The sequence below is a fragment of the Canis aureus genome, chromosome 22 (genome assembly GCF_053574225.1).
Source record: "Canis aureus isolate CA01 chromosome 22, VMU_Caureus_v.1.0, whole genome shotgun sequence".
Taxonomy (NCBI): Eukaryota; Metazoa; Chordata; class Mammalia; order Carnivora; family Canidae; genus Canis; species Canis aureus.
The window spans coordinates 18,074,232-18,099,795 of NC_135632.1; the positions used below are offsets into that span (position 1 = coordinate 18,074,232).

Sequence of the window (25,564 nt, forward strand, 5' to 3'; positions counted from 1 at the left end):
AGATGTGACTACATTCTATAGTACAGACAACCAGAAATCGAACTCTTTCAAAAAGAACACAAAGCATCTTTCAGTGTCCTGGCAGAATTTAATACTTGATTTGAATGTTATTTTGGAAATGAAGTTCTAAGGGAAATTTCAAACCATTCAAGAGCTTGAGTAACCACCACCCCGTGGCAACAAACATCAGTTGCGTTTAGTAGACCCAATCTGCAATGCAGTGTCTTACAGACACCGCTGTATGGATGTGGCTCAGTTTGCTTATTCATTTACCTATTTAGAACATCTTCATTATTTCCAATTTGTGAATAAAGCGGCTATAAATATTACATAGAGGGTTTTACGTACACCTAAGTTTTCCAATCAATCGAATAAACATACAGGAGCATCATTGCTGGATCATATAGTAAGACTATATTTAGCTTGTAAAAAACTGCCAAACTGTTTTCCAAAGTGGCTGTATGTCATTTTGCATTCCCACCAGCGATAAATGAGGGTGTCTATTGCTCTGGTGCTCTTCACCAATTTTTGTGAATCAATATTGTCAATTTTGGGAGTTTGAGCCATTTTAATGGGTGTGTAGAAAGATCTCATCACTGCTTTAATTTGTAATCCCTAAAGACAAATGAAGTTGAGATTTTTTTCATTTATTTACTTTTCATCTGTATTCTTCTTTGGTGAGGTATCTGTTCAGATCTTTTGCCTATTTTTTAATTGGGTTGTTTGTTTTCTTATTGTTGAATTTTGTGTTTTGGATAACAGTCTTCTTTCAAATATGTTTTGCAAATACCTTCTCCCAGCTTATGGCGTTTCTATTTAATTATCCTAAGTCTTTTGCAGAGCACACATTTAAAATTTTGTTTACCTATTTAAAAAAAAATCAGGGCAGCCTCGGTGGCGCAGCGGTTTAGCGCCACCTGCAACCCACGGCCTGATCCTGGAGACCGTGGATCGAGTCCCACGTCGGGCTCCCTGCGTGGAGCCTGCTTCTCCCTCTGCCTGTGTCTCTGCCTCTCTCTCTCGCTCTGTATCTCTCATGAGTAAATAAAATAAAAGGTCTTTAAAAAAATAAAAAAAATAAAAATAAATAAAAATAAAAATAATTCATATTTGGGGATCCCTGGGTGGCTTAGCGGTTTGGCGTCTGCCTTTGGCCCGGAGCGCGATCCTGGAGTCCCGGGATCAAGTCCCACGTCCGGCTCCCTGCATGGAGCCTGCTTCTCCCTCCTCCTGTGTCTCTGCCTCTCTCTCTATGTCTATCATAAATAAATAAATCTTTAAAAAAATTTCAAATTTGAGTATAGTTGATGAAGTTGTAAATTTTAATGAAGTCCAACTTATATTTTTTCTTTCATGGATCATGCTTTTGCTGTCATGTCTAAAATGCCAAATTTGAGATCACCTAGCTTTTTTACTGTATTTCCTTCTAGAAGTTTTACGGTTTTGCATTTTACACTTATGTCTATGATCCATTTTGAGTTAATTTTTGTAAAAGGTATAAGGTCTGTGTCCAGAGCCAGTAGTCCAGTCCCAGCACTATTTTTTGAAAAGACTATCCTTTCTCCATTGACTTTCCTTTGGGCCTTTGTCAAAGATGAGTTGACCACATTTGTATGGGTCTGTTTCTGGGCTCTATTCTGTTTCACTGATCTATGAATCTATTCCTTCACTAATATCATGCTGTGTTGCTTATAATAAGTCTTGAAGTTCAGTTGTGTCAGTTCTCCAACTTTGTTATTCTTCTCCAGTATTACGCTGGCTATTCTGGGTCTCTTCATCTTTTTATATAAACTCTGGAATACATTTATTGTTATCCACAAAATAGCTTACTAGGATTTTGACCAAAATTGTGCTTAATGTATACATCACGTTGGGAGTGGTTGACATCTTAAGAAGATTGATTTTTCCTATTCACAAACATGGAATAGCTCTTCACTTATTTAAATCTTTTTAATTTTTTTAAATGATATATTACATTCTTATTTTTTAAATATTTTATTTATTTATTCATGAGAGACACAGAGAGAGAGAGAGAGAGAGAAGCAGAGAGAGAAGCAGGCTCCATGCGGGGAGCCTGACATGGGACTCGATCCCGGGTCTCCAGGATCATGCCCTGGGCCGAAGGTGGCGCTAAACCGCTGAGCCACCCGGGCTGCCCTCTTTTTGATTTCTTATATCAGCTGGTACTTATTTCTAGTTTAATTCTACTGTGGTCTAAGAACAGACTCTATAATTTCTGTTCTCTTCAATTTGTTAAGGTATGTTGTATGACTTGAAGTGTGGTCTGTCATCGTGAATATTCCATGTGAACTTGAGAATAATCTGTATTTTGCTGTCGTTGGATAAAGTATTGTCTAAATGTCAGATCAGGTTGACTGATGTTCTTGCTCAGTTCAACTATATCCTTGCTGGATTTGCCTGCTGGATTTAGTCATTATTTAAAAATGGTGTTGAAGTTATCAGTTATACTTGTAGGTTCATCTGGATTATACTTGTGGGCTCATCTGTTTTTTTCTTACAGTTCCATACATTTTTTGTTTCATGCATTTTGATGATCTCTTGTTAGGTGCATACACATTAAGTATTGTTATGTCTTCCTGGGAAACCGACTCCCTTACATTATGTATTGTTCTCTCTTTATTCCTGATAAATTTCCTTGTTCTGATGTCTGCTTTGCTTGAAGTTAATATAGTTACTCCAGCTTTCTTTTGATTAGTGTTAGCACAGGCACAGCTTTCTCCACTCCTTTACTTTTAACTTATCTGTGTCTTTATATTTATTTTTTAATTTTATTTATTTATTCACGAGAAACACAGAGAGAGAGAGAGAGGCAGACATAGGCAGAGGGAGAAGCAGGCTCCCTGCAAGGAGCTGGATGCGGGACTCAATCCTGGACCGCTGGATCACGCTCTGAGTCATTTATTTATTCATGAGAGACATAGAGAGAGACACAGAGACACAGGCAGAGGGAGAAGCAGGCTCCATGCAGGGAGCCCGATGTGGGACTTGATTCCGGGTCTCCAGGATCACACCCCGGGCTGAAGGCGGTGCTAAACCGCTGAGCCACCCGGGCTGCCCTGTCTTTAAATTTAAAGTGAATTTCTTTGGGCACCTGGCTGGCTCAGTCTGAAAAGCATGCAATTCTTAACCTTGGGGCCGTGAGTTCGAGCCCCACATTGAGGGTAAAGATTACTTAAATAAATAAAACTTAAAAAATAAAGTGAATTTCTTATAGACAATACATGGTTGGGCCTTTTTCTTTTTTTTTTTTTTTTAATCCGTTGACTCATAATTGGTATAGACTATTCACACCGCGTTTGTAACCGTTTTCTATTTGCTCCACTTGACTTTCAAGCATAATTTTGACTTTGTAATTTTGCATTCTTTGTTGAAGGGAATCCCTTCAGATCCCTCCGAACCTGGAGCCGCCCCTGCGTGGCAGTAAGTAACAATAGAGAGGCTGCACAGCTGCTCTGCTGGGCAGCAGGTATGCAGGCCTCCGGGGACGCGACTGTGCAGCCCCTGAGCGCACAGGGTCTCTGCTGGGTGAGGCCAAACCCCCCGACGCTGACACCGCATCAGCCAATGAGAGCGTCCCTGGGGCCACTTCGGATCCCGAGGGGGCCGGCCTCCCTCCGCCTTTCTGTGGGGCCCGGGGGGCGTGGCTTGTTACCCGGGCGACTCGGGCCGCGCTGAGCTGCCCCCGCGACTGTGGCCGGGTCGCTGCAGACCAGCTGGGAACTCTGCACTTCGAGGACCGCGTACCCGTCGAGAGGTCCTTCGCGGTGGCTCAGTTTCCCAGGACTATATTGCAACAGTAGGGATAACAGGGTTCGGGGGCCTCTTCCTCCCGAATTCCTCGGCAAGCGCTCCGATGCCTGAAGGGCTGCCTCGCCGCCCCCGCCCCCCCATCCTGGGAAGGGGCTTTGCAGAAAACTAGCTGGCGAGCCACGACCCTGAGGGCTGCAGGCTCCGCTCCCCCCCCCCGGGGGGGGTGTTCATTTCGCACCAGGGCATTGCTTTGCTGTCACTTACAGTTACCTTAAAGGGACGGAGGCTTTGTCTGCAGGAGGCTCTGGGTTTGCTGGTCTTCGCAGCGGTTGTCCCCAGGCTGCTGCTAGCCAGAGCCCGAAGTAACAGAGCTTCTGTCTTCTTTTGCAGAGCCATGGGCAGCAAGAAGAAGGAAATAGCCCTGCAGGTAAGCCTTCCGGGGCGCTTGCTTCCAGCCCTTGGTTGGGGGTAGGGGTTGAGGAGTGGAAAGAAATCTATAAAAGTGATATTAGTTGCCAGCAGTACAGTGACCGTGTTCTCAAACTTGAATATTGTACCCTTCCATCTTAGAGAGGGGGCAAAAAACTCCAACAAACTTATCTCGACTCCCTAGTGACAACTTTTTTTTTGTGCCCTTAAATATAAGCAAACATAAAATTGGGTGTAAGCTCCTTTAGGCTTATAGTGTTTATGTTTTGATGTTTTATGTGCCACCCATTCATCGTATAGAGTACCTCATCTGTACCTGGAACAAATGACTCTGTCCTCTGGGGCATGAGCACTTTCCATGTGAATTTCTGAAGCCTAATGATTTAAAAAGGGAGAAAGCAATGTCACGGTAAGGATAGCATGTACTAGGAGAGGGTGGGAAGAGCTTTGCATTGAAAGTCTGAAGATCTGACATAGTTCTGACTCTTCTAGTCACTCTGAGAGTTGAAATAAATCACATAGCCTCCCTGAATGAGTGAGCCGTTCCTCGGGGCCTTCCAGCACTGATGCTTTAGTGATCCAGAGTTACGAAACTTTTCACATGTCTACATGCTGTCTGTAAATAAGTTCTGAGCACCTGGGCCTACCATTTACTGCTTTGTGAATGATTTCCTCAGCCTCTCTAAGACTCCATATCCTTTCTGTAAACAGGAAGGATGATACATAGCCTGCAGTTGTTGTGACAAGACCCCTTTAGGCATTTCAAGGCTGGACTGATTGCTCTCTGTGGTGGCTCTAAGATTTTTGTCCCATACAATTATCTTTTCATCCATCTATGCCCTGTATCCCCTTTGGGTATAATATTTTTTGGTGATTTCAAAAAAAAAATGTTATTCCCCAGAGCTCTGAATTCAATGTGATACTCCAAGTAAGTATTCCCACTTCTTGAGGAGGAGAGTGAGTGGGTGCGCTTGGAGACATCTGTGTAAGCATTGCCTTACACAAGTCTACCGGGTCAGCTCCTTGAAAGAAGTGCTCTAGGGTTTTCCAGCCCAGGATCCCTGTCCTGTCTTTGAGTAAGACTATTTAGGGCTCCTTCTATGACCGAGACAGAAATCACAGGATGTCAAGAGACAGTCTGGCCAGAATGTGCCACACATTGTCCACTCATTCCCTACCAAATGTAGGGCTTAGTGACATCAAGACACTTCCCATACTCTTCTGCTCCTGCTCCGTTCTTCAAATGTTCAGAGTCCTGGTCCTGCTGCTGGTGTGGCTTCTTCTATGACAGCGGGGTACCACAGAGTTGCTGCAGCTGAGCCACTGGAAGCGACTCATGAGAGAGGGTGGGGGCAGGGACTCTTCTGAAGCCTCCGTCACCTTCTTCAGGACTATGGTTGTGAGCCCAAACTGACTTTAGTCCAAATTTCTTAGAGCACTCAAAGCACCCAGAAGACTTTTTTTTTTTTTCCGTAGGGAAAAAATGTATGGAGATATGATTTCTTTAGAAAGATGAATCTTTAGTAGAAGATTTGCAGATGTTATATGTTTCCAGCCCCTTTAAAGGAATAAAGGGCAGCCCGGGTGCTCAGCGGTTTAGCGCTACCTTTAGCCCAGGGCCTGATCCTGTAGACTTGGGATCGAATCTCATGTCAGGCTCCCTGAGTGGAGTCTGCTTCTCCCTCTGCCTGTGCCTCTGCCTCTCTCTCTCTCTCTCTCTCTCTCTGTGTGTCTCTCATGAATAAATAAATAAAATCTTAAAAAAAAATAAAGGGATAAAGACCTTAGGATATCCATATTAAGAGTGAGTGATAATTGCCATGGTCTTTTGATTTTTATAGATTTTTTAAAAAGATTTTATTTATTTATTCACGAGAGACACAGAAAGAGAAAGGCAGAGACACAGGCAGAGGGAGAAGCAGGCTCCATAGAGGGAGCCCAATGTGGGACTCGATTCTAGGACCCCAGGATCACACCCTGAGCCGAAGGCAGATGCTCAACCACTGAGCCACCCAGGAGCCCCTGATTTTTTATAGTTTTAAGCTAGCTTCACCAAAACTTACTAATTACAAAAGGAAAGAGAATAATTTCATAATGCAGACCACCTTAATCAAGTGATCAAAGTGAACATCAACAATAAGGAGCAGATCAAAATTGCATGTCACCTGATAGGCTGCAATGAGAGAACACTCTTCTGCTTCTCTGATATTCCAGCCAACCCAGTTCCAACCAACCCAATGATGCACAGCCTGAATCTAATCAGGAAACATCAAACATACCCAAACTGAGGGACATTCCACAAAATAACCCTCCCATAGTCTTCAAAAGTGACCCCAAGGTCATGAAAATCAAGGAAAGACTGAAGAACTATTCCAGACTGAAAGAGACTAATCCAGTACTGATTCTGGCAAGATCCTTTGCTATCCAGGACATTATTGGGATGATGGTAAAAGCTGAACAGGATCTGAAGGTGGCCTAGTAATAATGCATTAGTGTTTTTCCTGACTTTGATGGTTGCATTATGGTTATGTAGGATAATATATTCAGAGATAATGGAATATCAGGTTGGTAATTTAAATTCAAACAACTTCAAAATAATTCAGGTTATTTAATAATTTAAATGATTTCAAATAATTCAAGAAGTTCTTTATACTGTACTTGCAAATATTCTATAAGTTTGAAATTGTTTCAAAATAAAAACACTATGCAAAAATGTACACTATTAGTAATGTACTATGTATTACATGTATTTCTCCTTAAATTTCATTTATGATGGAAACCAGAATACTTCAGAGGTAAGAGAAAAATGTGAAGAAATAGCAATAAATTCAACTATTATTTCTGGTGTAGATGTTTGGATATAAGTAACAAAAGATGTGGAAAACTTATACACCAAAAAGCATAAAACATTGCTTTAAAAATTAAGGAAGATTGAATAAGTGATAAGAAACATGGTGTTCATGGACTGGAAGACTCAATGTTGTGAAGATTCCATTTTTTTCCAAATTGATCCATAGATTCAATGCAATCCCAATTAAAATCTCTGCAGGAGTTTTTGTAGAAATTGGCAAGCTGGTTTTAAACTACATATGGAGATTTAAAGGATCACGAATAGCCAAACAATTCTGAAAAAGAAGAACAAATATGGAAGCCTATCCTGCCTGACTCCAAGACTTAATATAAAATTACAGTAACCAAAAGAATGTGGTGTCAGCGAAAGAATAGTAGATAGGTCAATGAAACAGAATAGGGTCCAAAATAAACCCATGCTTATTTACGCAACTGGTTTTCAACAAAGGTGCCCAAACAATTTAATGAGGAAAAAAATCTTTTCAAGAAGTTTTGCAGAAACATCTGTACCTCTACATGGAAATAATACTAACCTCAATCCCTCCTTCATAATATAGACAAAAATTAATTTTAGATGGCTCACAGACTTAAAAGTAAAAGCTTAAGTTATAAAGAAAGATTCTGGAAGAAAATAGGAGAGCATCTTTGTGATATATATAAACTCTACAATCTAATAATAAAAAGGCCAACAATCCAATAAAGAAAATGGAAAGATTAATGGGCACTTCTCAAAAAAGTTATATATGCTGCGCTATTCCATTTATAGACAGATTAAGAATAGACACATTTATTGTGTGACAATAGGTGGATCAGTGTTCACCTGGGGTGAGGAGCAGGTGTGACTAGGAGAAGACAGAGGAACTTTCAGGGATGATGGGAAAGTTCTGTGTTGTGATAGGACTGTGATGACCTGGGTATATGCATTTGCCAGAACTTGGCGAACTGTAATGCTTTAGTTTTGTGTTTTTCACTATACATAAATTATATCTCCAGAATATGTAAAAAGACCAAAAGAAAAAAAATGAATGAATGCCTCTCTGTATATGAATCTAGATAAATGTCAAAACTCGATTTGAGTGAGAACAAAAATTGCAAAAAGATCTCTATAGTATGATATCATTTATGTACATTTTATGGATACAAAACAACTTTATATATTGTTTTTTGGACAAGCAACAAGATAAAATTATTTTTAAAAAATGACTGAGATTTTCTTAGGTTAGTGGTTATTCCTGGGGATGGAGGCAGAAGAGACAGGAAGAGAAAGGCAGACTGGGAAGAAAAGACAGCTTGAGCTGTATTTGTACCTATTTCAGAGAGGGAGGAAGGGAGGGAGAGAGGGAGGAGGGGGAAGAGAGGGAGAGAGGGAGCAAGGGAGGGAGGGAGGGAGGGAGGGGGGAGGGAAGGAGGGAACAGGGGTAGCAAGAGGTAGGTAGGTATCTGGAGCAAATGCATTACATCATTTCCCCATCCTTGCCCTTTGTTCTTTGATGTTAGGTTAACATCAGCACCCAGGAGCTTTGGGAGGAAATGCTCAGTTCCAAAGGACTAACTGGTAATTTAAGATAATTTTTTAGATCCATCCTTTTCAAAATTGCTAAATGGCATCTTGAACCATGAAGAGAAAAGCTGCAATGAGCACCATTTTCCTATAATCTTGAATTTCATTAAATGAAGAACCAGGTAATTTCTTTGTGTGTGTGTATATATATCTGACGTGCACGTCTGTAGTAAGTTCAGTTCAGGAAAGCAGTCAGTACTGGTAGGTAACAGGGTTCCCTTGTTACGGAGCCGACTGTCGGACCCAAGGGTTGTTTTAGTGGGAAGGAGTGAAAACCTCTGACTACCTGAGGCACAAAGGGGAATATGTTGGAAGGGATATGGGGATCTTGTGGAACTCCGAGGCTGGAAGGAGAGCCAGGCGTGCCAAGGGGCTGGAACCGGAGACTGCGTGGTCATTCGGATACAGCAGAGCCCCTGTCCCTTGTGGGCCTCCTCGTCCCTCTTCTCTTGTATGTTATCTGTTACCTATTGCAACAATTTACCCCAAATCGTAGTAGTTTAAAAAAACTGAACATTTATCATCCCACTGTTTCTGTGGGTCTGGAATCCAGGTGTTGCTTAGCCTCTGGTTTGGGGTGTCTCTGGTTTGGGGTCTCTCACCAGGCTGCAGTTAAGGAGTAAGACAGGGAACGTCAAAGCTCAACTGAAGTCCAGTTTGCTTCTAAACTTGCTCATGCGGCTCTGACAGATCTTAGGTCATTTCCAACTTCATTCATGTGGCCGTTGGCAGGACCCAGGGTCCTGCTGGCTACTGGCCAGAGACATCAAGTCCTTGCTATCAGCGTCTCCGCAAGGCTGCTTACAACACAGTAACTTTCTTCCCCCAGAGGAAGCGGCAGAGGGGGAGGGAGAGACATGCAAGTCAAAGTCTTGATGTAACTGAGTCTCAAAAGTGACATCCGATCGCTTTGGCCTACTCGATTTGTTAGAAGCCAGTCACTAGGTCCAGGCTGCATTCAAGGGCCAGGGGTCACACAAAGGCACACAGCCCAGGAGGCAGGAGTCCCCGGCATCTTAGAGGCTGCCTACCACACCTGCCCCTACTGTTCTCTCTCTCCTTCACTCACTGTGCATTGTCTCTGGGCTCCCCTTCTCCCTCTGCATCCGCTCAGTTCTTCTCCCTATAAACACACCTGCCGAGCCAGCTTGTATCTGCTCCTCTTTCCCCAGCATCACCTGCACCCAGTGACTGCAGCTTTCAAGGCCCCTACCCCTTTCGTCTCTCATGACTCAGTTTGTCTTTCTAGCCCTGTCACCCACTATTCCCTGAGATATGTCCTGAGCTCCAATCTGTTTCCTGAACATGCCACAGGTTTCCACATTTGCTCACTTTTATCCATGTTGTCCCTGCTCCCTGAAATATCATGACCCCATCATAAGCTGGAGATATCTCCTTCATTCCCAGGCCCAGCTCCAGAGGAGCAGTCTCCTTGTATGACATCTTCCCAATCTTCCCAGAATCTCTGCATGGTCACTTCCCCGTGGAGTCACCTGGCCATTTGCGAGGGGAGGGGGGTCTTTATTCCCTCACGCCTCTCCCCTAACCCACACCAGCTTGGTGTGGCCCCGGTCTGGAGGAGCGCTCATGGTTTTCCCTCTAAACACAGGGGTATTGTCTTTTTCGTCTCTATCTCTAGCAGACTTGCCCAGGCCTGGGGCAGAGTGGGTGCTAAATAAATGCTGGTTGTATTGATCCAGCAGTGTGGGTGTGAGTCTTGCCACATTCTACTACTTGAGGGATTACACAGCTTTTTTGATGGTGCCAGGTCTCAACTATTTTGTCTGCATGTCTTGTCCGTTCAACTAGAACATGTCTCTAGGGTGAAACAACTATTACTTCTATTTCTTTAACAGTAGTAAGAAAACTACCACCTCATCAATTTTTTTGAGAATTTGCCATGTCCCAGGCACCCTATGAGATCACAGCTGACATCTGCTGGGTATGGACACTGTCAGCCCTGCTCTAAGCAGTGCCAGGGAATTGTGTTGGCTGGAGGCAGCAGGGGCTCATCCTCCCTTTATTGAGCAGTCTCCGGGAAGACAGGCTCTTCATTCTTTCTAGAACCAGTGGAAATTTGCTTCCAAAGTCAACCACCATCTTGGAAGTCTTGCCTTCTGCTGGCTCATTTTCATCTGCCTTCAAACGTGCAAGTCTATCCAGATTCACACATGCACTTGTGTGTATTTACACTTATATTTATACATGCAAAGGCATGTGGACACACACCTTTTCATTTTCTCTGCCATTTCTTTCCTTCCAGATGTCTTCTCTGTCTTGCATCTTTCAAACGCTTGATACACTTCCTCTCCAGCCCTGTTCTCTCCCCCATAACCTTGTGAAGTATGCCTTTGTCCCCCCCACTGCTCAGAGAGCCAGGGGCAACAAGGGGAGATGGGAAGCTGAACTATGGGTGCAAATCCTGCGGAGAGGTTGGTAGCTAATTAGGCCCTGTTTTTTCCGCAGTGGGACGTGAACCCGCTTTCCTTGGTGGGCCCAAACATAGGACCTCTAAGTCTTCAATGACTTTTTCCTGGCTTGACCCAAATGCCATCCTCCCCCATTACTATGATGTACTGAAATCCCCAGCCTCCTCTAGTGTTGTTGTCCTCAGAGAAACTCAGAGCTTTATCCTCCATGTGGCTGCACAGGAGGCTCAAATCTGTCTCCTGTCCCTGCTGGTGTCTGGTTGCCTCTGAGACCACTGGCCTTAGATTCTCTTGTTCGAACTGGAAACCCAGCATGTCTAGAATCTAGTTGACTCTTCTTCCATCAGATGATCTCTCCTTGTCACCACCAGTTCTTTTCCTCTGCCAGGCTCCAAGGTGGAGTCCTTTCCACACCCACGTGACTTTCACTGCCTGTCTTTCCCTTCCTTTTCAAAATCTTGTGGTTTCCTCCCTTCCTTCCCTCCCACCCCCACTGCCCCCCTGTGCCTTGCTTCCTCATCCCTCCCATACCCAACTTGGTTCCTACTTTCTCTCCAAAAACTATGCTGCTTGGCTGAGACTAACCAGTGCTCCTGAATTCATGCATCTTGCTTCTTTCCTGGAATAGTTGAAAGAGCATGCACTCAGACAAACCTGGATTCAAAACTTGAGAATTTAATTTCTTTCTTTCTTTCTTTCTCTTTCTTTCTTTCTTTCTTTCTTTCTTTCTTTCTTTCTTTCTTTCTTTCGTTTCTTTCTTTCTTCTTTTTTCTTGTATCTTGGGTTAGTTACTTCACCTCTTTGAACTTCCCACAATCTCGCGCTAGCTGTGTTGGGCTGGGCACATCCTGTATGTATCTGGTACATGAGTGTTGGCTTAGCTTGCTTAGTTTCCTCCCAGGCCCTGTGGCCTCATGCAATCAGACGAGAGGGTTCCCTTAGACTCAGTCCTGGCACACTCCATAGATGGGGACCCACAAAGAAAAAAGTAGCCAAGTTTCCACCAAGGTCTGTATCAGGTACACTTGTCAGAACAATGTTGATTTTATAGAGTAAATAAAAGTCTCCTTTACCCAAGGCAAGTGGCTTTTAATCCATCAGGGGAAAATGTCAAAACTGTGTTTATTATCAAAGCAGCCGAGAGTTGATTTTATGCTGACAGGCCACCTACGGTGACCTCTTTCTTTTAGAACAGATGGTTCTAGTACAATTCAAATATGTATTGAGGGCCATCTGTACCAGCCTGGCCATGAATGTAGCCTAAAAATTTACTTCAGGTAAAGCATCTGTGTTAAGAAAATTCTTTTGCTGGGATGGCTGGGTGGCTCAACAGTTGAGCGTCTGCCTTGGGCTCAGGTGTAATCCCAGGGTCCTGGGATCGAGTCCCGCATCAAGCTCCCTGCAGGGAGCCTGCTTCTCCTTCTGCCTATGTCTCTGCCTCTCTCTGTGTATCTCTCATGAATAAATAAATACAATCTTTAAAAAAAAAGAAAACTTTTCTATCACACTTACTTCATTATGTTCAGAATTCTAACAACTGAGTTTGTAAGAATGAGGGGCAGCTGTGTCTCCCTGCTGGCTCCTACTCCAACGGGATGATAAATCCCTTGACCCATAAATAACGCCGCAAGCAGCTGTCCGCCAGAGGGGTGTTCGAGTTGGCAGGTGTGAATTTTGCCTGATGTGGTGAGTGTTAGTGCCCGCTGAGCGTCCTGCTTCTTGCTTTCACATAGTGGTCGACGTCTATCAAGGCTGGTGCGGCCCCTGCAAACCCATGGTGAGCCTATTCCAGAAGATGAGGATCGAGGTTGGCCTGGACCTTCTGCATTTTGCATTGGTAAGACCCTCTTTCTCTGCAGAGTGTCACACAACGTTGCAAAAAGAATTGAACACTTAAAAGCAGGAACAGGAAAAAAAAAAAAAAAAAGCAGGAACAGGAAGCATGGGCTGCCTTTTCCAGGTCATTGAAGAGGCATTGGTTGTGAAATTTTGGGCCATCAGACATGATGCTTTATAGTCTCTCTGGAGATAGAGATTCCTACCCCCACGCCCACCCCGACAGTCCCTCTGAGCTCAGGCATCTCTTGCCCCCGTGCACAGGGAAGGGGTGCATGTCACTCAACACGTGTGCTCCTTGTGGCTCATGAACACCGAGGCTTTGAAGTCTTACTCTCAGAGCACAGCGCTTCAAGATTTTTATGCTCTGCTCTGTCGTGGGGAACTTGTAGCAAATATTTACTTGGATGGGTGCATGGAAACGAGAACAAATCCCAGAGAAGCCTGTGAGGGACACTCAGTGGGCTGCTCGGATTAGAGGCCACAGGCGGAACACAGGAGGAAATACACCTGCAGTGACCTCTCAAGGACTTGGCACTTTCTTCACCGGGAATCAGCTCTGACACTTCTGGAGAGAGTGTGTGGCGCAAATGCCTGCCCCCGTCCAGGGTTTACCAGACACGGAAGGCGAAGTCCGAGGGCCTGCCACTTCTGTGGTTGTGGCAGCAGGAGGGTGTCAGACAGTGGAGGCCCCTGGCTCCGGAGCAGTGGCTGGCTGGGGAGAAGCCCTCGTGTCCTATTTGATCCTTCAAAAAAGCACACTGTCAACAGTTTTCACCAATATGTTGACAGGAGAGGTATTCTGCTGAGAAGACATTAGACGAAAAAGCATGAGAGCCAGCCAGGGCATCATCTGGCAAGGACAGTCACAGTGTGGATGTGAGTGCTGGGAGGAGTGTGTGTCAATGAGTGTGTATGGGGCGGTGTGTGTAGTGTGTATATAAGAGGGATATGTGTGTGGGGGGTATGTGTGAGTATATACACATGGGGTGTGTGGAGAGAGGGTATGTGGGGGGGTATGTATGCGTGTGCCATGTGTATATGTGGGGGGACGTGTGTGTGTAGAGGGTGTGTGTCTCTGTGTGTGTTGTCCCATGTGGTTCTCCCAGCGCCATGCCCCTGCGTCCCCAGCACCCCAGGGCTCTCCTAACAGCTTGTTTTCTTTAGGCAGAAGCAGATCATCTTGAGGTCCTTGAAAAATACCGAGGGAAGTGTGAGCCGACCTTTCTGTTTTATGCAGTAAGTACATTTTCAGGACCAGAACGATTGCAGATCATCAGGGTTCCGACAGAGGCGTCTCCCTGAGAGTCACCCAGGGGCGACTGGCTGTTGACTGCTCCAAACACGTGATTGTTTTCTCCCCGACTGCATTTGTTGTTTCGGATGAGGCTAGGCATACTTAAGTCCTGGTCGTGCGGGTCCCTGCCTAGGATGGTGGCACTGCTCGCTGGTGGGGAGGGCGGGGTGACACGGCTCCTGATGGCCACTCTGGGCTCGGCGGCCTTCCTGACTGGCTGTACATGGGAAAGAACAGGAGTCACTCAAATGCATATGCTCCTTCTGGCTCATGGACACTCCTGACGTTTCACAATCTGAGCACAAGGTTTTGAGATTTCTATCCCCTGCTCCGTAGAGGGAAGCTCTCAGCACACATACTCTAATGGGGTAGACGAGCTCTGCGTTCACTTTCATTTAATCATAAGATGTGAAGATAGGTTTACAGAATTCAGAAATGAAAGGGACTATTGAGGAAGCCAAGCGGCTCAGTGTTTTGAAAGATCACTTAGATGTCTTTGGGTGTGACATCCATGCTCTGGCCCCATGCCGCTCCGGGCCCACCGCCTCACACCTGGCTTCCTAGCTTAGGTCACCTGCCAGGCTCTGAAGACAACTGATGGATATGCTACCCCTGACTGCAGCCCCCTCCTCACACGGTCAGGGGCAAACAAGGCCTACCCGCCCACGTCTCCTGACAGCCAGGTCCGGGTTGTGCAGTTTGGAAACCTTCGAGCTCCTGCCCTTGGCACTGCAAGTCTTACAAATTGGAAGCTGATGGTACACATTATTTGAGTGTTGATTCTTGACAGACGACCGAAGTTAGATGCTGAAGTGTGGGTGAGGACGGAGGGAGAAGTAGGAAGGAGTCAAAGTGACGGTGGAGCAGAGGTGAAGAAATGCCATCGCTGTCACATGGGTTCACCCGCTTGAGCCTTTAGTGATTGAGGCGTGAATCACAGGTGCCGAGGCAGCAGGCTCCCTCACCACCTCTCACCCTCTGCTGGGTGGGTGGAAATGCGGGATGGCCCACTCTCCATGAACTTCTTCTTCTTCTTCTTTTTTAAAGATTTTATTTATTTATTTGAGAGTGAGGGAGTGAGTGAGTGAGAGAGCATGAGCTGGGTAAGGGGCAGAGGGAGAGACAGGCTCCCTGCTGAGCATGGAGCCCGACGTGGGGCTGGATCCTGGAACTCTAGGATCATGACCTAAGCTGAAGGCAGACGCTTAACCAACTGAGCCACCCAGGTGCCCCTCCATGAGCTTCTGTGAGTCATAGGCAGAGACTGCGGAAAAGGTTAAAGCAGGAGACTCAGTCACCCCCACACACACCACCTCCACTGTGAAGTCTCCTCTGACCACCCCACTGGAGCTGGGAAGCCATTCTTGCCTTGAATGCTAAGCATCCTCTTAAAGTGATGATCTTATTCTATTGTAATTGTGTCTTTGATACAACCACAGAAGTCTCTCCCCACTTGACTTCCCATTCACAGAAGCAGACAACCATGGCTTTTCACGTTGACTGTTGATACTCTTTGCTGAGGTCTTGGTGCTTGGCAGAGTAAGCGTCCCATAGATATTTGTTGCATGGATGAGCCACATATAGGCCACGCTTGGTCACTCAACCTCACGTGCCCGGCTCCTCCCTTAACTAACTCCCTGTTTCCCTGAAGGAAGTTTTGGAAGGCGAGGCATGGGGTAGAAGGCAGAGAAGTGGATGAGCCCTCGCCCTTGGGCACACTCCTAAGCAGAGCTCTGTCTCCTGAAAGATGGAGATCTGTGGAGATGAGTTCAAGTGGTTTGAGTGGGGCATGTGTTCCGTGCTCTAGGGTGGAGAGCTGGTGGCAGTGGTTAGAGGAGCCAATGCCCCGCTGCTGCAGAAAACCATCCGAGAGCAGCTAGAGGCTGAAAAGAAGGTGCTGGCTGAAGGCTGCGAACGGAAAGTGGTAAGAAGCACTTCCGCAAGAGGCGAACTCAGTGTCTCCCTACCCCACTAATTTTTCCCGGAGTGCTCAGTGGAAAGTGTCATTAAATGCCCACTCGGGAGTCCCTGAGGGCTCAGGGGGAGGCAGTGCCTACCAGGACATAGGTTCATTTTAAAGCCTTCTTTGAAGAAGTCACCCCCTTCCTCCAGAGCACTTGAACTTCTTTTACCCAGGGATGCCTGAGTGGCTCGGTGGTTGAGTGGCTGCCTTTGGCTCAGGGTGTGATTCTGGGGTCCTGGGATCGAGTCCCACATCGGGCTCCCTCCAGGGAGTCTGCTTCTCCCTCTGCCTGTGTCTCTGCCTCTCTCTCTGTGTCTCTCATGAATAAGTAAATAAATATATAAAAAAAACTTCTTTTATCCATTTCCCGTTCATCCCCCACTTCTTTTTTCTTAAGATTTTATTTATTTATTAGAGAAAGAGTGACAGAGCACAAGCAGGGGGAAGGGCGAGGGAGAGGGAGGGGAGAAGCAGGCTCCCTGCTCAACAGGGAACCTGGCGTGGGGCTCGATCCCCAGACCTTGGGATCATGACCTGAGCTGAAGGCAGATGCTTAGGGCACTGAGCCGCCCAGGCACCCTGCCCCCACTTCGATTCTTAACAGGGGTTTCTGGAATCCTGATAATATGAGTTCAAAAATGAAAATAAAGTTATGGAGTCAAGTAGTTGGTAGGAGAAGTCAGCCTCAGGGTGAGCTCTCTCCTGGTGACCTGCCCTCACCTCCCATTCCTGAAAGTTTTGTGATCCCTGAGGGTTCATTTAATTTAGAAATTAAGTTCTGTACGAGAAATAAGATCAACATAGCTTGTGATTTTGATAAATTACTTCCATGACAACACAGACTATAAATTTTTCACAAAAACTTGGCTGCCATTGAAACTGACACCACCTCAGATAAAGAGAGAGGCATTTCCTGGTGCTTTGAGCTTCCGTCCAGTGAGCCTTAACGTTGTTTAGTGTTCGTTGTTTAAGTTTTCATATTCAATTCCAAATAGCAAAGCCCTGTGTTTATAGAATGGATTAGAATCAATCCTATTTTTTTTTCCCCAAAGATCACATATGCTTGTGCCCCCTGCAGGGGGAGATGCTGTCTGTCTTCACCACTTCCCTGTATGGGAGGTGGGGGTGGGGAGCCAGGTGCTAGTATCTCCTTGTATGTCAGTTCTTCCTTTGTCTTCTGGCCAACTCCCTATTTCACCTTGTCTACTTGATGCTTGTGGAAATCGAACAGCACCTAAACCTTAAAGTCAGCATGGATTTCCTGGTCTTCAAACACCCTCACCCCCACCGTCATCCAGCTACTAAAAAGGGTCTTGTAAAGTTTCCAAGGCTGATGATCTTGACTGCCTTCTTTTTGGCTCTGCATGTTGGGTCTATGCTTTTTTTTTTTTTTTTTTTCTTGGCTTCTGTCAGTTTTGGAAGGTCTTTGTGGTAAATTTAATTAGCTAACTACTTTTTGTTCATGACTAATTTGTACTAGATTAGAGACGAGGCTCTGTCTGATGAAGATGGATGCCTCTCCCATGATGAAGACAATGGTGAAGATGAAGACATGGGTGAGTAGAGAACCACTAAGCAAGACGAAAAGGCAAAGCATGTGAGTAAGCAGTGTTTTGGGCAATCTGAACCGTGGGAAGATGAACCATGAAACATTTCAATTCCAATCACTTGACTTCACACATTTTGTGTCAAGTCTCCCTTCTGCCCTTTCTTGGCATCGTAGATACCTTTCACAGCTTTCTGATCATGCTCAAGTATGACAAATAGGACTTTCAAGGCAATTACCCCACATCGGGAAAAGCCCCACTTAATAAAAAGGAAGGCGGAATTTCAAGTAATGATGCTGGTGCTTCCTTAGTCTTCATTTGAGCTAAAGAGCTCATTTCTTTTTTGCGCCTTGTTTCTGAAGGGCCCAAAAGTCAGCTGTGCTGCTGAACACCTTCCTACCCCACGGCCCTGCACCAAGTATCAAGTCACCGATTTTATACTCCTGGGCATCTCAGTTCTTCCTGAACCTTTACTAATGGAAGAACACCTTGACCTGACAGTAGGGAAAGCCAGAAGTTCAAAGGGCCATTGCTGGGAAGGTGGCTCATGACAGTAACGGAGACTCCAGGGAACACCAGCATTCAGTTCAGGATGCCAGTTGGAAAGAGGAGGATGATGTTTATTATTGTGTGAAGCAAAAAAGCTATTTATTCGTGTGTGGATAATGAGGACTGTTTGAGTTGGATTCTAACAAGGCAAGAGGTGCAGTTCAGGAGAGCAAAAAAATATTTTTTTTCAAGAGTGAAAAAATATCAGTGTTTTGGCTTCTGCAGGAAACATTTGTTAGCTCCTTTTTTGGATGATCTCCTCTTCCCTCCTTCATTATCTCCTCTCAAATCAAGTCTCTTCACCTAGAAAATAACGCAATAGCCTATTCTTGCCCTTAGCCTTCCTCCCCTCCATGCCTGAGCTTCCTGAGCGTCCACAGTCCTTGGGCCAACCCCTCACCTTCGGCTCCCGCCTGACCTGCTTCAGTCTGGCCTCTGTGTCTGCTCCTCCCTGGTGCTCATGGGGGCACCACTGACCATCATGGTGCCAAGCCAACAAACGGTGTCTGGTCATATCCTATAGCCTCTGAGGACTTGGATGATGTCGATGGTGTCTTCTTTCTCCAAAGCCTCATCTCTTTTCGTTTCTGAGATATCATGACCTTTCTCATTTTCCTTCTACCTCTCTGGCCTCTCTGCAGCCTCCCCTTCATTGGCCTTTACTTGTTTGCTCCCTTTTCAAGCTGGAATTCTCTGGGCCCTGATCTGGCCTCTTCTCTCCTACCCTGCACCTCTAGGGGATCTCATTAATGGGTCAATGTATAAGGAGTCCCTTATACATTGTAAGAGTCCCTTAAAGACTATGTGTTCATGGGACGTTAGAAATAATACAGAAAAATGAATAGATTTATTGCTTAAAATGATTCACATTTTTGCAGTACATGTTTTGGAGATTTCCAGAGTAAGAAGCTGTCCTCAAATGCAGATTTTATCATGTTTCTTTACCACACAACTGATACAAAGGTTGAGAACAGAAAAGAGGCTATGCGGGATACAGAGTCTGTGGAGAATATAGGTAGCTCACCAAGGCCAAGTTCATACAAGCAGGAGTATAGTAGGGAGGGGCTTATGGACTGAACACCAGGCCCCCACAGCTTCTGCAGGCCTGAACAGAGACTATAATCATGTGCCACTTCTCTCATGGCCACAGCTGACTGGACTTATGAACACTGATCAGGACACTGGTCAGGGAGCTATGACTGCTATGTTGGTTCCAAACAATGAGCTGGCCAGTCTGGTCTTCTTTCAGGAGAATTTGTGGAGATAGAGAAGATGGTAGCTGCAGTTTGTTAGAATGTTCTGGTGCTGAAAAGTCAGACAGACTCAGGGCCTGGGGCCATCATAACTCCCCATAGGCCAGAAAAGTTCAAAAGAAGCCTTAGTGAAGGAGCCAGCAGAGTGAGAGAAGACAGTGGACAGCAGTGAGAGGCTCAGAATCATGAGAGGTGACCAGAAGGCACAAGAGAGGCCAGGCCCATGTTGCCTCTGCTCCAGCTCTCCCCCACTCCAAGCCAACTCTTTTATTTGTTGCTGGGGTTCTGCTCCTCAGTAGTCTCTGATCTCCTCCCTGCCCACGCCCAACCCCACCCCTTTTCTCCCAGGCTCAAGTCCCTGGCATGTCTCTGTCCCTTGTAGCCAGGTTGAGGTTGAGGTCTGCAGCCTGACCTGTGCCTCCACTAGAGTCCAAGTGCGCAGCGGGGGGAGCCCCAGGAGCTGTGTGCAGAGGCTGCATGGCCCCTGTGGTTGGCCCCCTGAGAGCCTCAGAGATGGGTGTCGTGAGCCCAGCGTCTGACAGCACCACCCTCTGCTTATTGCAGCTTCATCAGGGAAGACCTGCACCTTGGCCATCATTAAGCCAGATGCAGTGGCCCATGGAAAGACGGATGAGATTATTATGAAGGTAAGAGGGATGACGCTTCCCTGACAGACTGCCCCCGTCTCCTCCGGTGGAAAAGCAGGGGCGGGGCATCGAACAACAGTGTGCTAGTGGGAAAAGGAGGCTTCTGAGGAGCTTCAACCAAAATTCCACTGAAGTAAATTAAACATTTTCAATCCATTTGGGACAGATATAATGAGGATGAGGGTCTTGGCTGCTTTTAATGTTACCCTTCCCATTATCTTTTACTGTTCAGCACATTTAAATGTGAATTTGGGCTTGATTTACCCTTTCACAATATATGCATATTTTACAGATCCACGAAGCCGGTTTTGACATTTTAACAAATGAAGAGAGAACCATGACAGAGGCAGAAATGCGACTTTTCTATCAGCACAGAGCTGGAGAGGTCAGCTCATCTGCTTCCACACATCCAACACACTCTCATTTCTTTCTCTTTCTCCAACATTATGTTTATAGATTGATGTTAATTTGGGAGAAAATAGATTACTAGGAAAAACGAGAATATGAACAGCAATAAGGCCATGAATTTGCTCTCAGAATGGTGATTATAGTCTGTATCAGGTAAAAGTTCTTTGGCTGCAAGGAAGAGATTTTGATTCTAAGTTAAGCAATGACATAAGGGATTCATTGGAAGGATACCCCATAATTCCTAGAACTGAAGAAGAGAGTTGAAGCAGTTGAACAAGAAGGTGTTGGGGAGAAGAAGAACCAGGGCAGTTGTAGGAATCTTAGGAGCAGAATCCCATGGACAGTCGCTTTAGGTACTGCTGTTGGACAACTCAGATTCAACTACTTTCCACTTGCTTCTGACTCTCCTCCTTGGGATGGAGGCCTAGTTGACCTAGCTTGGTCGTAGCCCCACCTCTCAGGTGAGGTGTGTGTGTTTGGTGGAGGTGGAGGGGGTGGAGAGGCATCTGGTTGTCAGCCAGACTAGGCCAAGTGAAATGGGAAGGGTTGCTCCCCAAAGGAAAACCAGAGTATTGCTACTTGAAGCAGCAGGAAAGGTTGTGAGGCATTGCAAAAAATAAGTCTTAGCTAATCCCACCCCATGGTTATCCAGCATCCATATGATTTCCATACACATCCCTATTTAACTTGTTATAATCTCTCATTCAACCCAAAGTTTCATTTTCCTGCCTTAGCCTTTATCTGGGTTCTCTGGGTGTGGCTGGTCATCACCACCACCCCTCCCTGGGCCCTTCATGGGTATGCTGGCTGGTGGCAAGGCTGCTCACTGACCCTCTCCCTTCCTGTGGGTGGGATAGGCCCACTGATTCACTATAGGCCCCAGGACCCCTACCCTGGGTCAGTTACCTCTCCCTGTACTAGGAGGCATTTGAGAAGCTGGTACATCACATGTGCAGTGGACCGAGCCACCTCCTGATCCTCACCAGGTCTGAGGGCACTGAGGACGTGATCACTGCCTGGAGAATGCTCATGGGGCCCTGTGACCCTGATGTGGCAAGGAGGGAGCAGCCTGACAGGTGATGTCACCAGCTGTGGTCTTTTCATTTATCATAAAACTTGCATCCAAGGAAGCCGAGAGCCCTGCTCTATATTCAGCCCTGAATCCCCCCTTTATGTATATTGGGACAGACCCTGGCCTCTTTGTTATCTATTTGAGGAGACCCTGATATCTTCACCCTCTGATCCAGTCCTACAGCTAGAGGGTTCTGCAGTGTGGTCCCAGAAACTCATGCAATATTCATCCAGGAAATACAGATTGCCGGGCCCCACTAAAGCCTGCCAAGTCAGAGACTCTGGGCAGGGCCTAGAGATCTGCATTGTAGACTCAACCCTCTCCACCCTCTTCCCACTCAGGGTGTCCTGACACCACCTAGAGTCTGAGCACCCAGTTCTACACTCTGGACTAGGCTGCCTTGGTCCTGTATTTAGCCTGGCATCGCCAATGCCAAATCCATTGTGTCTTGCCTTTGAAGCTGAGAGCGCCCCAGCCAATAGAAAAGAAATGAGCTGGGGACTAAGTAACTGCAGTTGTACCTTGCAGTTTAGGGGGCCAGAACATTCATATGTGAGGACTACTAAGACAGCCCAGGGTTCAGATCCTAGGCTACCACATACTCTGGCAAGTCCTTTCTCTGAGCCTCAATTCTCTCATCTGTAAAATGGGGTTATGACATCTATCATGGGAGGCCACAGAATGTTAAGAGCACTTCCATGGGCCATCCATGAATCCCTCTGGGCTTCAATTTCTTCATTTGAAGAATAGGTACTACAATGCTTCAGACATTGATGTGATGATTAAATGAGCATATGTATGTATGTGTGTATATATATGTGTGAGGATACATGTATGTGAAGCACTTGGAACAGTGCTTGACACAAAGGAAGCCCTAGCAGTATTAGTATTATCTTATAGGGTTATTGAAGAATTAAGTATGCACACCTATATCGAGCTCTTGGCAGGGTGCTAGTCCCTGGTAGTGACATCAACAAAATGGCAGCTCCCAAGCTTACACCATGACTCAAACATGTTTAAATGGAGAATCGTGTATGTGAAGTACCCGGCAACCTGCCCAGAATACCATCATGATGGAATAGATGTCAGCTACTATCCTGTTGTTGTTCTCGGCATTTCCGATGGAGAGAAAGCCGTTTCACAGAAACGCCAGTGCTAGCTGGTTGCTGGTGACCATGTTGCCAGAGGTTGCCAGAGAGCAAAACGTTTCTTTTCAAATGAAACAATTGTTTGTTGTGCATTTTGCCAATGTTCCCAGTCTCCGCGCTCAGTTCGGCACAGAAATGCCCTTTAACGCAGTCCACGGAAGCCAGGACAGAGGTGACGCCAGCAGAGAACTGGCATTGCTCTTTCCCACTTTTAAGTTTTCAGACGAAGTTCCAGAAGCTTCTCTGGGTAAGTCATCAAGGCAGTTTTGGCCTTTATTAAATCTGCAGGGGTTTTTTTTTGGGGGGGGGCGCTGATAATAACTATGTGGTAACTAAGTCTTCAATCTAGTAAGGAAGGTCTTATTTGAAAAAGAGGGGCCATTACATAACTGGTAGCAATCCGATCTGTTCTGTGCTTTCCCAGAGTAATGATCTTGCTTTTTAATATATATTTTTTTATTTCCTGCATTCTTACTTTGGAGTCATATTTCCATTGCAAAGTTACTTTGCGTTTTCTTGTGGAAACCACTGGGAAAATGTAACTAGCTTTCTAGAATCTTGCTTCAAAGTCAGCTAGACGCTAGATGTCACTACCTCACTTCCTCTGTGCTTCCACACACCCCACACTAGGCCCTTAGTGGGGTTGCTGGCCCTGGAGTTTTATACAAAAGGCCCCGGAGCCTGCTGTGACTCTTCTATCCCTCAGCCCCCACATTTTGGGAAAAGTTTGCCAGGTCATCTCTATCTCCAAATCTGGGTGAGAAAGAAATCCAAGGGGTTCAGAGTGCACGTGACTTACCCTACTCCACACGTAGAACTAGGACTGGCCCATGATGTTCCTGCAACTGAATTGGCTATCTGCAGTTTGAGCCTGAGGTGAGGAGGAAGGGGCCAGGGGGTGAGGATCCTGGAAAAAGCAAAGCATGTGAGGGTGGAATTCCTGGGAGAACGCTCCACACAGATCTGAAATGGTAATAACATACTCGTGCACAAATGTTTGGGTTTTAGCCAACATATTTATGTAAATGTTTCATATGTTCACAGTCTCAAGATCTGAATCCAGCCAAGTAAGAGTAGGTGGTCTGAGGGCAACAGAAGATGGGACGGGAGCTGGACCCTGCTGGCCCTCATTGAATTTTTGTGGCTGCCTCCTGCCAGCTGAGGGACAAGCCGGGTGGGGTGAGATATAGAGTGGAGAGATCATGGGAAGTGTAGCTTTATATGGATCACAGAGACCCAGGTTGACACATGCAAATGCAAGCTGTGGTTCTTTAAAGCTGATCACCTGCTGGGAGGAAATCTCACTCTGGTGACAGTGGCACCACTAGGGCCAGCTTTCCTCTACGGACCCACCCTCAGAGACAGCCCATCATGCATTTCATTGTGTCCAGGGTCATGGCACATCTTCATCCTTTTAGGGGAGGATTGGAAAAGTAGTATAACTGAGGGCCAAGTCTGGGGAGGGAGGATAGTGGCCTGGCTGGGAAATACTCATTGGAGCTATTGCAGAGAGTGTTGGGAGATCACAAGCCTAGCTTTTGGGCCCCAGGTGATAATGAGCAAAGGGGACAATTCCTGGGGGGCGGGGGGTCTGAGCCCAGACACATCCCAGGAATAAATGCCAGCCTCTTGAGAGCATGATTCTGCAGCAGACTTGCTGGGGCGCTATGTTCCCCTCATTTGTTTGATGTGTCATGCCTCCTCAGTTTTGTCAGGAGCACAGTGTGCTTCCAACTTACCATCACTTTCTCTGCTAAGGGTCACTGGTCAAGGGCACTGCAGACAAGACCATTCTGGGTTTGAATCCTGGCTTCACTATTCACCAGCTGAATAGCCTCGGAAAGTTACTTACCTTTCTGGGCCCCATATCTGTGAAATGGAGATAATGACAGACCCATTATTAGCTCCATAATAATATCTCCACAATAGTGATCTTCCTCACAAGGGCTGCTGTGAAGATGGAAGCTGACAAAGGATATTAAAGTTCTTAGCCTGGGGCCTGGCACATATTGAGTCCTCAACAAATTACTCTCCTGATTTTTTAAAAAAGGTTTTATTTTTAAGTAATCTCCACACCCAACACAGGGCTTGAACTCACAACCCCAAGATCAAGTCGCATGCTCCATCAATCAAGCCAGCCAGGTGCCCCTCATTCTCCTAATTTTTAATTCCTGGTCCTGAACACACATACAGTAGGACCTTTCTCTGCTGTCCTTTCCACCCCGGCCCCTCACTCCATAGTCTGTGATGTAGTGAGATCCCCTTTTCCTGCTTCTTTGTGGATGGTGAGTGGGACAGAGGACAGGCACAGGGCTATGTTTCAGAATTCCTGCAAAACATCTCTTGTCCCACAGGCCCTGGGGCAAGGAGCGGCGGGCCCCACTGAGGCATGTCACTTCCCTGAGGACATGGATTGAGAGGCTGGGCTGCAATTCTGGAGCATGTGACCAGGGACAAGGCCACGAGATGAAATGTCAGTACGCTTGAATCCGCTACATGTAGGAAAGCTCCAGAATTGGAACTTAACTCTTTTCAGCATCAATACTTTTTTGGTTTGGCTAATTCTCAAGAACGATAAAAACAAAAAATAGTATATTCTTTCCTGCCTTATTAAACAGTATAAAACATATAGCTTGTTTTTGTTTTTTGCTACCTCTTGGATTTTAAAAAATAAGTGGACATCTGTTATTGTACCCTCGTGTGATATGGTGTCATCTCAGAGGATACTGAGCTGCATAGGACAGTGTTATCTATATAATAAATTGACATTATGGATTAAACAAGTTTAGAGTTCAAGTTGATAA

At 45.8% G+C, this 25,564-nt stretch overlaps 1 protein-coding gene across 4 annotated transcripts; it reads left to right on the plus strand.

The window, feature by feature from the left end:
- The first annotated feature begins 3,667 nt into the window (after positions 1-3,667).
- NME9 (NME/NM23 family member 9) lies at positions 3,668-25,389 on the plus strand. Of its 4 annotated transcripts, none has more exons than XM_077864989.1 (12): positions 3,668-3,817; positions 4,162-4,198; positions 8,548-8,605; positions 12,774-12,877; positions 14,044-14,115; positions 15,981-16,097; positions 17,617-17,692; positions 20,050-20,132; positions 20,425-20,517; positions 21,462-21,616; positions 22,871-23,007; positions 25,115-25,389. In XM_077864989.1, the coding sequence occupies exons 2-12, from the start codon at positions 4,166-4,168 to the stop codon at positions 25,144-25,146; spliced, it is 960 nt and encodes a 319-aa protein (XP_077721115.1). In that variant the 5' UTR covers positions 3,668-3,817; positions 4,162-4,165; the 3' UTR covers positions 25,147-25,389. The 4 variants fall into 4 exon arrangements, with proteins under 4 accessions (XP_077721115.1, XP_077721116.1, XP_077721117.1 ...); XM_077864990.1 differs by having other exon boundaries at positions 3,668-3,775; XM_077864991.1 differs by lacking the exon at positions 15,981-16,097.
- The last annotated feature ends 175 nt before the right edge of the window (positions 25,390-25,564 follow it).